We start from the raw sequence: 14,592 nt of genomic DNA on the forward strand, positions 1-14,592 counted from the left end.
AATTTAATTTCCATTATAAGATAGGAAAAAGCCATTATCATCTAATAAATCATGAATAAAAATAATGCCTTGGCAATACCAATCACTTTTAAACAGAGTTTCCTATTAATAATTACATCCCTATTCCAAAGAGTGGAGTTGTGAGGGGAAAAGTTATGACTAAATATTATTTTCCAAAAAAGCAGTACTTGTTTATGAAAATTAGATACCTTCAGAGAAATTTTTGCAAGGATAGAGATCACATCTCAACAGAAATTCAAGGCCGCCAATATTTTAAAAATGTGTTAGGAATATGGTACCATATTGAGTGTGACTTTGTTAAACAGTCTTTCAGCCATTTTATTCTGAATGTACCAAGAAGAGATTCAAAATCAATGGCTCTCACCCCCCCCCCCCCCATGTTCATACTATTTCACCACATGGAATTATATGTAAATAATGTGTTTTATTTTTCCATATAAATTGAAATAAACTTGAATTCACAGATTTAACTACTTTTGGGGCAGTATACAAAGCATGAGATAAATAAATAAGTTTAGATATTCCCTCAGTTTTAGTCAAGACAATTCTACCCAATACAGATAGGTCTCGAGTAACCAATAATTTAAGGATTTTTTTTATACTTTCTATTTTAGAGTTAAAATTTGAGTATTCTCTATTAACAACATTGGTAATCATACCCCCTAAATACTCTACCTCCTTTTTCACTGGAATACCCTCTTTATCTTCTAAGTTACCATTACGGATCACCATTAATTCACATTTTTTTAAAGTTAAGAGTCAGACCTGATGCCTTTGAGAAGACAGACATTTTTCAGTAACTAATAAAAGCACCTCTTTATTTTTAAGAAATAAAAGTGTCATCTGCAAATTGGCTTATAGCAAAGGTCCCACCAAGAATGTCTATGCCTATATTTTCCTCACAATTTTTAATGAATACAGACATTAGTTCGACTGCAAGAGTAAAAAGGAATGGTGAGAGAGGGCACCCCTGCCTAATTCCTCGTTTAATTCGACTTTCTGTAGCTAAAATAGAGACTGCGCTGGTGTGAGTACACACTTACATTTTAATCTGTTTGTTTGGTTAAACGCGTTTTAGAATGACTTTCAATAAATAGTGTACTAAACGACGTTTAAGCATGTTATCTCTGTATGACAAAGCTTGCTGTAACATCCATAACAGCAGCAAGCTCACGATTTTTCAATGACAGGAAGCCTGCACCAATCCGGACTCCCCTTTCCAGTCACATGACTCATGGCCTTCCGTAATCTCGCTATACGTCCTCTCGCGAGCTTTCCTTTTCCCTTTTCACTCTGAGTCCAAGATGGTAGGTGGCTTGATTTCTTATGGAATGTACCAGTGTCCAAAATCTACCTCCATCCTCAGCTCTATCTCTTCTAAATCTGCCGCAGATGATGTTTAGAGACATTACACAGTGCTACAAGTCAAAAATATGTGTATTATAGTTTAGTGTGTGTGGATTTAGTAAGTAAATGTCGGCTCGCGCACATCGGGCCGCGAAGCGGAGGTTCCCTTCCATGTGTGTTAAAATACTTAAGATGTCTAACGACAACGTGTCACTGTCTTAGTAAGATTTTCTGTACCCAGATATTCATAAGATATTTACTAATGTTCCATCTAGTTTCCTAGACGCTAAATCAAGCTCGTGTTGGCTAAGCTAATTCTGTTAGCGCTGGCAGTACGCGGTTCTCTGAGCCACGCGAGTTACAGTCTACTCGAGACAGATGTATTAATACGAGTGTCATGAAGTTATATTGAGTTCACGTAGGTTTTGTAGTTATTACAGCCATTATTTCTTAAATTTGCGTCATTGTGGCTAGGTCTTTGCTAGTGTAATCTGTTGAGAACGTGCTAAATCTGAAACTGCTCCACGTGTTTATTTGTGTGTTATTGATTATTGTTTGATCTTAAAGGGAGTTGACATCAGACACAACAAGGACCGTAAGGTTCACAGGAAGGAGCCCAAAAGTCAGGATATTTACCTGAGGCTCTTGGTCAAGGTAAGAACCGTAACGAAACTTAAGTAGCTTTAAGTAGTTTGAGAATGTACATTTCTAAGGCTGATTGCATAAGTTGTCTGTTTGTTGCTTTAATTTTATACCAATGCATTATTGTTGTTATGTTATAGTTGTACAGATTCCTGTCTCGCCGTTCTGATGCACCCTTCAACAAGGTCATTCTGAGAAGACTCTTCATGAGCAAGACCAACCGCCCCCCTCTGGCCTTGTCCCGTCTGGTGAGTTTGAACCCCAGTTTTACTCCTTGTATATGCATCTCATCTCATTTAAGTATGCCCCGTTGTGTTAAGCCTTGTCACTTAAGTAAACATCTGTTATGTACAAAAAGAGTTACTTTTGTAACTTGTGAACAAGTATTTTTTTCTTTCTTTTTTTTGCTTCTAGATCCGTAAGATGAAGCATCCAGGCCGTGAAAACCTGACTGCTGTTGTTGTGGGAACTATTACTGATGACGTCAGGATTCAGAAAATCCCTAAACTGAAGGTAAGACCAGACAATGAAAGTCATATAACATTATTGTCAAAGTCTTTGTGTTCAAGGTCAGTCTGTGCACACATCTGCACATCTGTCTTGCTTCTGATTCTTACCATGTATTCATGAGAAATGTTTTTAAAGGGATACTCCACCCCAAAATAAAAATTGTCATTAATCACTTACCCCCATGTCGTTCCAAACCCGTAAAAGCTTTGTCATCTTCGGAACACAATTTAAGATATTTTGGATGAAAACAGGGAGGCTTGAGACTGTCCCATAGACTGCCAAATAAATAAAAGTGTCAAGGTCCAGGAGAGTATGAAAAGGATCGTCAGAATAGTTCATCTGCCATCAGTGATTCAACCGTAACGTCATGAAGTGACCAGAATAACTTTTGTACACAAAGAAAACAAAAATAACGACTTTATTCAACAATTCTCTCCTCTGTGTCTGTCCACGTCAGCGTAGCGCCATTTTGACAAATCTGAGCAGTACACATGCGGCTTACACTCTTGTGTGTCAGCCACGCCACAAGGATACAATTTTTACGTGCATTTACGCTTTGGTTTGAATGAAATCGGCGCAGCACTGCTGGCACAGAAGACATGCCGCCTGCGTACTGCTCAGAATTGCCAAAATGGCGCTACGCTGACGTGGACAGACACAGAGGAGAGGAATTGTTGAATAAAGTCGTTATTTTTGTTTTCTTCGTGTACAAAAAGTATTCTCGTCGCTTCATAACGTTACAGTTGAATCACTGATGGCAGATGGAATATACTGATGATGTCTTTCATACCTTTTCTGGACCTTGACACGGTTATTTATTTGGCAGTCTATGGGACAGTCTCAAGCCTCCCTGTTTTCATCCAAAATATCTTAAATTGTGTTCCGAAGGCGAATGATGCTTTTACGGAACTACAACGACATAAGTGATTAATGACAAAATTATCATTTTGCAGCTCGTATGCAATCAACACTCTAATAAAAACTCTTAATAATCAGCTAAATGTTAATAGCTAAAAATGAATACTCGTAAACTTTCTAGATTCTTTTAAGAACTTTTTTTAATGAGATAAGATACTTATATTTTATATATAGTTCTATATATATATATATATATATAACTATATATATATATTATATATATTATATATATATATATATAAAAAAAATATATCTACCTCAGGTATATTTAGGCCAATATAATTTTTCTGGTATTAAAAAGTAGCCTTTTTAACATCTAGTCGATTAAGCGCGTATAGCGTTTTGGGGTCTTTTCTCCTGAAACCCCGAAAAGATAACTTAAATAGAAACTTAAATTACCTTTCAGTTTTGATCGTACAGATAAGTGCAATAATCATCAATCGAATCTGTAAAAGGGTTACTTTTTTTTGTATACAGACATATATATATAAAATAAAAGATAACAAACAAGGAGTGCTGTCTGCAGCCTTTGTCTGCGCTGATCTTCAGATACAAATGCTTAAAATGACTGTAACTCAGTGAATACTAACGAAGAGACATGAGGCCATCGATATATAACTTTTTAAAACTAAACAAGTGCTGCTGCTGAAAACAAATATTCTGTGTATTAAAACAACGCGATGTGTCCGTTTTTCACGTCTCCCTTCATTATCTTATAATGCGACCACGCCCCCGCGCGCCTGAGCGCGCTTTGAGATTCAAATGTGTCAAAAGCGCGCGGCTTTTGAATAGCCCACACAACAGAAGACAACGCAGCGAGACTGTTCTTCAGTTTTTTATTATTTTACTGTTTGTTCGCGTTGAGAGGTGAATAAGACATAATTCACCCCAAAAAGATGTGATGTGTTGAGGATTGAGATTTGGATTTCCTCAGAAAAAAAGAATGAAGCACTTTATTCAGCAGAGATCATAAACATGAGTAAGTTCTTTTTATTGATTATATACTTGTACTAGTTTTTCAATAACGTGTAAACATTTTAAGTTAGACATTTTTCCAAAGTTTTTCAAAACTATAATTCCTGACTAATGATAATCAAGTGAAATATTTAATGAAGTTTAATTTTCAATAACAATATCACACTACTATTACCATTCAAAAGCTGATGTAAATAATCCAATAAATGTAACTTTAACAAATGTAACAATCATTGCTGTTCTTTCAATTTATCCCCCCTAAAAAACCTAAAAAAAAATATTCTCAGCTCTTTTCAACATTAATAATAATAATAATAATAATAATAATGATAATAATAACAATAAATGTTTTTTTGTAGAAAATAAGATTTGTTTCTGAAGGATGTGTGATGGAGTAATGATGCAAAAAAATGCAGTTTGAAAGTCGGCTTTGATTTTACCTAATAAACTGTTTAACTGCACTCAAGTGAATATTAAATTATGTTGTTGGATAATTAAATATATTCTAAAAAACTACAAACATCAAATTATATAGATTTATTTTGTCCTCACATTCTTTCTTGTAACTCATCCCTCTCAGTGACACAGCTGACTGAATGGCTCATTATGCAGCTCATTATGCAGGCCCTTTGTCTTCTCAGGTGTGAATTCATGATAGTTGATCGCATATGACTTTTACCAACAAAAAGTGTCTGAGAAATTTAAATCAATATATTGTTTTCGGTAAGTGAGTAAACAAGATGATTTTCACATCATTTAGAAAAAAAAATTCTAGGCTACAAGCTCCAGTTTCAAAATTCCTGGGAACCAATTTTCTGTATGTGTTTTATTGCCTTATTCAAGTGATTTAACATTTTTAGTTTTTCACTAACCAATGCATAACATTTTTTTTCTCAAAAACACAATCATGTACATACATGCTGCTCACATATTATTATAGCCTAGTTTGTGCTGATACAGTGAGATTAGACTTTTAGCCATTTAAGATATTTAAAGAAACTGAAAAAAGCACTTAAACTGTAAATAATTTGGACTTCTCAATGCCCCAAAAATACAATAATACTCAAGATCATTAACAAATTGGGGAGTGTCAATGTTTTTTTTAAACTGTAAATAATTTGGGGGTTTTAATGGTTTAAAGTTTTAATATTTGTATGTTCAATAAAAATGATAGTTACTGAAAGTCTAAATGACTTCAGTTTACATCTTGGTTTTGTATATTTTAGCATTATAATTTATTGCCGCTTAAATATAGATTGTTGGTGTGATGGTAAAAATTCCCAGCAATATTACCTACTGTGTATTTGACAAACACCAAGTTTGTGTATTAATTTAATTGCAATCTTAATCCACATCTCTGAGATTACAAGAAGGGATAAATCTTGCTAATTGTTTTTAACCATTGGCAAGCATCGTATGGTAACAACTGTGCTTTGTGGTAATTTGCATGCTTTTTAAAGATGGACACAAGAACAGTGCTGCAAAAACAGTATTTTTTTATCACCGCTCCACTACAGTGAGTGGGAGCACGTAAGCATTTGAAACAAGCTGTTATTGCAACAGATATGTGATGTAATTTTTCCACAAAAAATACAAAAGTAGCAGAGTAAAATTTTTACCATTTAAACAATACCGTATACATTTCCGATTAAATAGGATATTTAAATAATGCATAAATATGAGATTTCCCTATTATTAAATTAAATATTTATGACTTGTCCAAGCAGTGTGACTGACCATATGAGAAGCTCACACCTCCACCGTGCCTTTATCTTCATCTGAACGCATACGTTTTATCTCTGAGGAGCCATGCAGATTTATTTTTACAGATGTTCCCCATGAAAAGAAAATTATCATACAAATAGGCTTAAGTCACCCTTAAAAGTTGGCTGAAGCCCTCTGTTGTGATCCAAGCTGCTGGTTGAGAAATGAGTTGATGGAACTCTTTACAGAACTTTGAGATGAAAACCGCTCTGTTCTTGAGTTTGTGGTCAGAAGTTTCATGGTTCAGCTTGCTCTAGTTTATGCAAACATGACCCAGTGCACATTCCATCATGTGTTGTACAATCTGATTCAGTTATGCAGGAAAAAGTTAGACGTATCTTAGCATATGCGCACAATGACATTGTTTTTGTTCCTATTTTTAATTTTTACCGTGCTTTTAGGAACGCAACATAGACCAGCCATCTTCTCATACGTGTAGTGAGAAGCCTTAAATAAAACACAATGTTTGAAAATGTATAAATTGTTAACATTAGGGATACACAATATTACTGGACCGTTATCAGAATCTGCCGATAATGACTTAAAATGTACATATCGGCATTGGCCCGATATGAAAAATTATGCCGATATGTCTTGCTGATAAGAGGAATACGTTAACTCAGATGTGCTCAGGGTGTGCTAGTGTTGCGATCACGTCAGCAGTGTGACTCATTTTAGTAGCAAAGTTCAGCCTCAACCATGACTAAAATCACTCCCATTGATCGCTGCATTAAAAATTAAAACGCATGTACATAATCATCCTCCCCCTGTTCTTAACGCCAAACCGTGATAGCATGTGCAACGGCAGCAGTGACGGCCTCCCCGGGTCCTAACGCCTGTTCGGTAAGGAGTTTCAATTCCGTAGGGGGCGCTGTTGGCCTACTTTTAGTAAAATGAAAGTAAAATACACAAATAAAATTTAGACTTTCTGATTAAATAAAGCAGTAATTGATGTCATAAAATCATAAGTATGTTTTGATGTAAAGGTCAGAGGCTATAGCTTACATTAAAAAAAAATCACGAACATGACACTTGTAAATTAAGTAATTTTATATACCCTATACTGATGTTTATTAACTTGTAATATGTTATATATTTTTAAACAAATTATGAGCTCTAAAATATTTTCAGAGTTTTCACAACTCTTTTGCTTTAGACCATCTACAAATGTTAAATCTTAAAAAAAAATTTAAGGTTACTACTGCATCTTTCTGAAAAAAAAAATGCTGTGATAGTTTTTTTTTTTTTTATAGTTCCAAAACGTACTGTCATTAAAAAAATAACTGCATTATTGTTTAATTCTAACGAATAAGTAACCAAAATAAAAAATAATTTGCTTAATTTCCACACCGGAGAGACTTGGTGTTGATTCCAGACAAAAGGAAATATATCGGCATCGGCTATCGGCCAAAAAGAGTTGAAAAATATCGGCAAAAATCCAATATCGTGCATCCCTAGTTAACATGTTTTTCTTAATTTCTTTATTGATGTGTTTGAGAAATGATAATAACTAAGAATAAATTTATTATTTTTATAATTTTATAGCCCCGTTGATACATAATCACAAAGTGATGTGTGATTATGTATAAATTTTTTGGCCAAATTGTGCAGCCCTACAAACAAGCTTGTACTTTTTTTTTTTTTTTTTTTAATTCTAATTTTTTTATTGCATTTTCGTTAAAAGCGCAAATTCATATAAAACATGAAAATGCTCTTTCACTATTTTTTATTTAATTAGGAATAATGTATTTTGCGTTGGTTTATAATAAAATACATAAATTATAGTTATTATATAATTAGATGTGTATAGTTATATTATATATTATAGTAAATATATAATATTATATTATATATAGTAAATATATTCATATGTTGAAATGTATCTTAGTGTTTCATAACATTTGCTGTAAATGTTGGAGGATTGTCATGCAGAGAAAGTATGCAGTTGCTATGTAATAGTATAAAATGAAGAATGCAAGAAAGGAAATTGTAATGTGAATTATACATGCAAGTTTTCTCTTTACAGTTGAGAATTACCTTTGTGTTACAAGGATAATGATGCTTTTAGTAATCTGATACAAGTTAAGGTGCTGTGTTTGCTTTGTCTCTGTTGACAGCTGCAAAGATGAGAGCACAGAGTTGTGAGGTGGTCTGAATGTCCAAATGCTCAATTCTCTTTTTCCCTGTCTTCTCACAGGTGTGTGCCCTGAAGTTGACCGACCGTGCTCGTAGCAGGATCTTGAAGGCTGGTGGACAGATCATGACCTTTGACCAGCTGGCGCTTACTGCACCTAGAGGACAGGGCACTGTTCTGTTGTCAGGTATGCAATCGTAAAGCAAGGATACAACATCAGTACAAATTCAGTTCTGTCAGATTGGTCTTCATAACCACCTCCGGATTTTTTGTTATTTATATATATATTTTTTTTTACTGCTTGTGTCTCGAATTAATTGTTTCTACGTAGATGTTTTGTGTTTTCCGCTAAGCTCAGGGTTGTTAATGCTCTTGTCTTGTTTGTGCGCAGGACCCCGTAAGGCCAGAGAGGTGTACAGGCATTTTGGCAAAGCTCCTGGAACCCCCCACAGCCGTACCAAGTAAGGGAACTATATGCACTTTTTTGAAGCCGTTGATCATTTTGATGAACAGTTTAACTCAAAGCATGTTTCTCTGTTCTCTAGACCCTATGTGCGCTCCAAAGGCAGGAAGTTCGAGCGTGCCCGTGGTCGCAGAGCCAGCCGAGGATACAAGAACTAAACATCTGTCTTTTTGTATTCAATATTGTGATGCAAATAAAGATTGGATAATATTCCAAAAACAATCTTTTGGAGTTCATCTAATTTTATGCTCTGTTCAAAAAAGCTTAGTGTTTTGCAGCAGTGTACTGGCTTTTGTTTTTCCTTTACTGTGAAATTGACACCCTATATGCACCTGAAGCACTGAAATGACTGTGACTTAACCACATCAGGTGGAAAAGCAAACCTAATGATGAAATGTTTTGTTAACTGTACATGTGTGTATGCACATGGTTTCCAATACAGTTTCAGAATTAACTCAAAGAGCACTAAGAATTATTATTGTCAAGTTACAAGAAGTTAACGTCAGAGGACAGGTGTGCAGACCTTGAATTTTCCATTTTAATTTGCACGTACGTTTGTACAAAACAAGCTCTAAACAGTTTGAGTTAAACATTTATGAAAAGTTTCCAAGTGAGATATACATTTGTGTAAATGTGTAATTTAGCTCTCAATTTTAGAAATTCATGAGGAAAAAGTGTTTTTTAAATGATCTTAGACAAGTTTTGTGCTATTTTAATCACCTAACTGTTTTTGCAACATATTTCAGTAATATATCATTGGTAAAATAAAATTTTAAAAGTAAAAATATTCTAAACTCTTTATGGAAGGCGACAAACTTGTCCAGTAAGAAAATTAGTTTTAGATGAAGTAGAGTTGGACTGTATTGTATATGCTATATGTCAGTTTGCCAAAAAAAAGTAAGTAAATGCATGCAAGAATGGTAATTTTTTTTAACTTTGTTTTTTAAATAAATTACAGTTTTGAGTACAGAACTTATTCAGTCAATGCAGGTCACTTAAGAGGTTTTGAGAGAAAGCCATAGAAAATGTAATGCCCTCAATTAAAATGCAAAATTGTTGACGTAGGATGCCCATGCAAATGTAGAAAATAAAAATGGTGCAAGTTAGAGGAGAAATGCAACAGCAGAAGTATGTGGAAACAAAAATGATGTGAGGTGCTTGGCCGGTAATCAAAGGAGTTTTGCTATTGGTGAGTAAACACTTTTCAGAAACTGACTGCCTTTGATCTGCAAATCTGTGGTTGTTATTTCCAGTTTATAGAGGAAATTAAACATTTCAATAGACCGTTATGAGCAGTTTCGGCCACATGATGGTATCATGATAACTAACAATGAATATTAATTTCTGAAAATCCACTGATAATTTCAAACTTCATTTCTAAATGGTTTTGAATGACATAATCTGAAGCCCTTGTGGAACCTAACAGGTTCTCAAACTCTTAAGCCCTTTAAGAAATCACACTGAAGTCTGTTGAAGTTAAAAAACATTTAGGCTTTTCTATGTAAGGACAAAACTTAGATGAACTCTAGATGAAATGCATCAATGCCATGATGTAAGAAACGGTAAGTGGCTGACAAATCTGCTGACAGGCAGATGCTCAGAGACTCGTGTTTGAATGTCATGATTATCTCTTCAAATTTCTATAAGCAAATAAGTTCTATGGAGAAATGATCTGTGTGATTCAAAGTTTTGAATGAAACTGTGAGCTCATTGGATCCACTGTTGGCTTTCATTGAACTTTGGGCTGCAATGCATTAAATAACAAATTCTTACAAATCACACTTTGCATGGCTTTCTGAATAAAATATGTGATTGGGTTTTTATGAATATGCATAAAAGGCCTCTTACAATACCCATTTCAATCTAAATGCACTCTTAAATATTCAATATAATTAAAATATTAAATTTTGCAATCATAGATGTATTTACAAACTGAATTACCAAATATATATAGAACATCTTTAATGTTAATCAAATTACAAATAATCACACTACTGCTTTTTTTACATAATTAACAATTACAACCTTTTCATTATGTATTTGTTTTACCCTAATTAAATTATTAATAATTTAATTATGTATTGCATTGCATCTTAAATAACAAAACAAATAATTAAACATATAATTAATATATATATATACCACAAAAAAAAACTGTATATAAACTTACATATATACTGTATAACTTCATTATTCATTAGTAACTTTGCCATTAAGTTATATCAACTTTAACTTAAGGCTTATTTTATGGTTTTAAAATGGAAAACTACAACACTAAGAGACAACTTTAGTAAGAACTTGTGTTACTTGCCACTTACTGTCACTAAAATTGCCATATTTAATTTCTCCATGTGGAAAATGCATTTAACAGCTGCTAAAGTATGTTCAAATGAAATAAAGTATATATTCAAATAATTCTCAATAGCCATTTAATTCAGCATGTTCAAGAGAGCAAAGACAGATGAATCTGGAGAACGTTGGTGTCTGTTCTTCTGAGAAAATGACTGATGGGATCAGTGGGGAAGGAATATGTAATATCTCTGTCTTTATCCCTCCATCAAGCATAATCAGTGTTAATACGTTCCATTCTCACTGCTGTCTGCATGCACATAATATTCCCACTCATGACTCTCTCTTTTTTCCATGCACATCACAAAGGGGCTAACAAAGGTCTTCCCCAGCTCTCCTGTTATTCAAATCAGCTGTAGCAGCCACATACAGTAAATAGGAAAGGCCCCATCACTCTCTCATATCGTCCCTTCTGATCTGAAGAGAAGGAGAGCATGAAAGGGAACGTCATCTTTACATCTGTGCGCTGTATGTAACCACAACATGTCCCAGATACATAGCAGCGGTTCACGTCGATCAAGGTTGATATTTTGGATGTTTTTGTGTGAAATGGGGGCCTGATGGGCATGAGAACTCACAAGATACAGACAGGAAGGAAATGATGAGAATCTAAGAATAAAAGAGTCTGAAGATCTGCGGTTATCCTCCCATACTTTACCTCATGAAGGCATACCCACCTGCTGCTTTTTCCATGGATTTACATATTTGCATATTCAATAGCCAGCTTACTGTTTCCACTTGGCTAGAAGTTCAAACATCACTGAGCTGGTGTAGAGTGGCCTCGGAAATCCAATTTTAAAAAAAATGATGCATTATACAGATAGACATCGAGAGGTAGACACTTTCTGGTTGCCAAATGTTAATAAAACAAACCTATAGTAAATGTGAACACCAGTGAGAACTTCACAAATTCATTAATAAACACGTTGAGATCATTTGGTTAAAGCCAGTGCAAAAATTGCTCAGAAGTTAGTTCTGGGAAAATCATCATTTGTTTGGATAAGTTACTTAGCTTAATATTTTGTATCTCATTCGATGAAATTCACTGAATTTAAATTAAATCAAGAGCCTAAACAAACTTTTTTCATGGGTTACTTTTGCAAAATGGAAGGAAATTTGCTGTTTAGAAGCTTCCGATTCTTAGAGTTGTACACTGCATTCTAAAAACTACAAAAGATGCTACTTCTTGATCTGGATTGTGAGAGATATGAGGAGTGAAAAACAAAGCAAAACTGGGAGGGGAGCGATTGAGTCAGCCACAAACTCTTTTATTCATCAAAACAACTCCAGCCCCCATATTCATGTCATTCGCACACAGTCTCTCTGCCTTTACTGGAAGTGGTGCTGTTTTAGAATATGCTGATCGCACATCCGCATATCAACGGCTGAATCAAATGCATTCCGAAGCTCAGTTCTGATAGGCTGACATAACAGAAAGCACACTTACACAACCACATAAACAAACAATGATGCTATGGTGCAGGCTAAAATTACACATGCCATTTGTGTTTTTACCCATTGGTTAAGGGTGGGTTAGTTTCAGTACAAAAAAAAAATATATACTCTCTCTTCACACACATATATATAATATTTTTATATTTATATTATATATTTTTTTCACACACATTTTTTTTTTACACACCCATATTAAAAACCTCTAAAAAATTACTTTTTCCCCACATTAATCTACACTCCATACACCATAATGGCAAAGCAAAAACAGAAGTGTCACATCTTTGTAAATTTAGATAAATATATATATATATATAATATATATATATACACATATATATACACACACAGTGGGTACGGAAAGTATTCAGACCCCCTTAAATTTTTCACTCTTTGTTATATTGCAGCCATTTGCTAAAACCATTTAAGTTAATTTTTTTCCTCATTAATGTACACACAGCACCCCATATTGACAGAAAAAACACAGAATTGTTGACATTTTTGCACATTTATTAAAAAAGAAAACCTGAAATATCACATGGTCCTAAGTATTCAGACCCTTTGCTCAGTATTTAGTAGAAACACCCTTTTCTAATACAGCCATGAGTCTTTTTGGGAAAGATGCAACAAGTTTTTCACACCTGGATTTGGGGATCCTCTGCCATTCCTCCTTCCAGATCCTCTCCAGTTCTGTCAGGTTGGATGGTAAACGTTGGTGGACAGCCATTTTCAGGTCCCCAGAGATGCTCAATTAGGCTTAAGTCAGGGCTCTGGGCCATTCAAGAACAGTCACAGATGTTGTGAAGCCACTCCTTCGTTATTTTAGCTGTGTGCTTAGGGTCATTGTCTTGTTGGAAGGTGAACCTTCGGCCCAGTCTGAGGTCCTGAGCACAAAAACACCCCCACAGCATGATGCTGCCACCACCATGCTTCACTGTTGGGACTGTATTGGACAGGTGATGAGCAGTGCCTGGTTTTTCTCTACACATACCGCTTAGAATTAAGGCCAAAAAGTTCTATCTTGGTCTCATCAGACCAGAGAATCTTATTTCTCACCATCTTGGAGTCCTTCAGGTGTTTTTTTAGCAAACTCCATGCGGGCTTTCATGTGTCCTGCACTGAGGAGAGGCTTCCGTCGGGCCACTCTGCCATAAAGCCCCGACTGGTGGAGGGCTGCAGTGATGGTTGACTTTCTACAACTTTCTCCCATCTCCCGACTGCACCTCTGGAGCTCAGCCACAGTGATCTTTGGGTTCTACTTTGCCTCTCTCACCAAGGCTCTTCTCCCCCGATAGCTCAGTTTGGCCGGACGGCCAGCTCTAGGAAGGGTTCTGGTCATCTCAAACGTCTTCCATTTAAGGATTATGGAGGCCACTGTGCTCTTAGGAACCTTAAGTGCAGCAAAAAATTTTTTTGTAACCTTGGCCAGATCTGGTCCTTGCCACAATTCTGTCTCTGAGCTCTTCAGGCAGTTTCTTTGACCTCATGATTCTCATTTGCTCTGACATTCACTGTGAGCTGTGAGGTCAGACAGGTGTGTGGCTTTCCTAATCAAGTCCAATCAGTATAATCAAACACAGCTGCACTCAAATGAAGGTGTAGAGCCATCTCAAGGATGATCAGAAGAAATGGACAGCACCGGAGTTAAATATATGAGTGTCACAGCAAAGGCTCTGAATACTTAGGACCATGTGATATTTCAGTTTTCTTTTTTAATAAATCTGCAAAAATGTCAACAATTCTGTGTTTTTCTGTCAATATGGGGTGCTGTGTGTACATTAATGAGGAAAAAAAATGAACTTAAATGATTTTAGCAAATGGCTGCAATATAACAAAAAGTGAAAATTTTAAGGGGGTCTGAATACTTTCCGTACCCACTGTATATATATATATATATAAATATATATATATATATATGATATGACAAGCTTTGCACATCAGCATTTGGCAATCATCTGCCATTCTTCACCTCGCCTGTTCACCTCTCAAGCTCTGTCAGGTTAAATGGGGGCAGATG

The 14,592-nt window shown here is 35.1% G+C and overlaps 1 protein-coding gene across 1 annotated transcript; it reads left to right on the forward strand.

Moving 5' to 3' along the window:
• The first annotated feature begins 1,219 nt into the window (after positions 1 to 1,219).
• rpl18 (ribosomal protein L18) lies at positions 1,220 to 8,996 on the forward strand. Its single transcript, XM_019119021.2, has 7 exons — positions 1,220 to 1,328; positions 1,936 to 2,022; positions 2,151 to 2,258; positions 2,425 to 2,523; positions 8,375 to 8,498; positions 8,703 to 8,772; positions 8,857 to 8,996. Exons 1-7 carry the CDS (start codon positions 1,326 to 1,328, stop codon positions 8,930 to 8,932), a joined length of 567 nt encoding a protein of 188 aa, XP_018974566.2. The 5' UTR covers positions 1,220 to 1,325; the 3' UTR covers positions 8,933 to 8,996.
• Positions 8,997 to 14,592: the final 5,596 nt, after the last annotated feature.

Source organism: Cyprinus carpio, chromosome B16, assembly GCF_018340385.1.
Source record: "Cyprinus carpio isolate SPL01 chromosome B16, ASM1834038v1, whole genome shotgun sequence".
Lineage (NCBI taxonomy): Eukaryota > Metazoa > Chordata > Actinopteri > Cypriniformes > Cyprinidae > Cyprinus > Cyprinus carpio.

Bases quoted from the DNA above. Each gene is read 5' to 3' on its own strand.
- rpl18 (XM_019119021.2), top strand. The intron at 2,524-8,374 runs GTAAGACCAGAC...GTCTTCTCACAG, and splicing joins AGAAAATCCCTAAACTGAAG to GTGTGTGCCCTGAAGTTGAC. The intron at 8,499-8,702 runs GTATGCAATCGT...GTTTGTGCGCAG, and splicing joins GGGCACTGTTCTGTTGTCAG to GACCCCGTAAGGCCAGAGAG.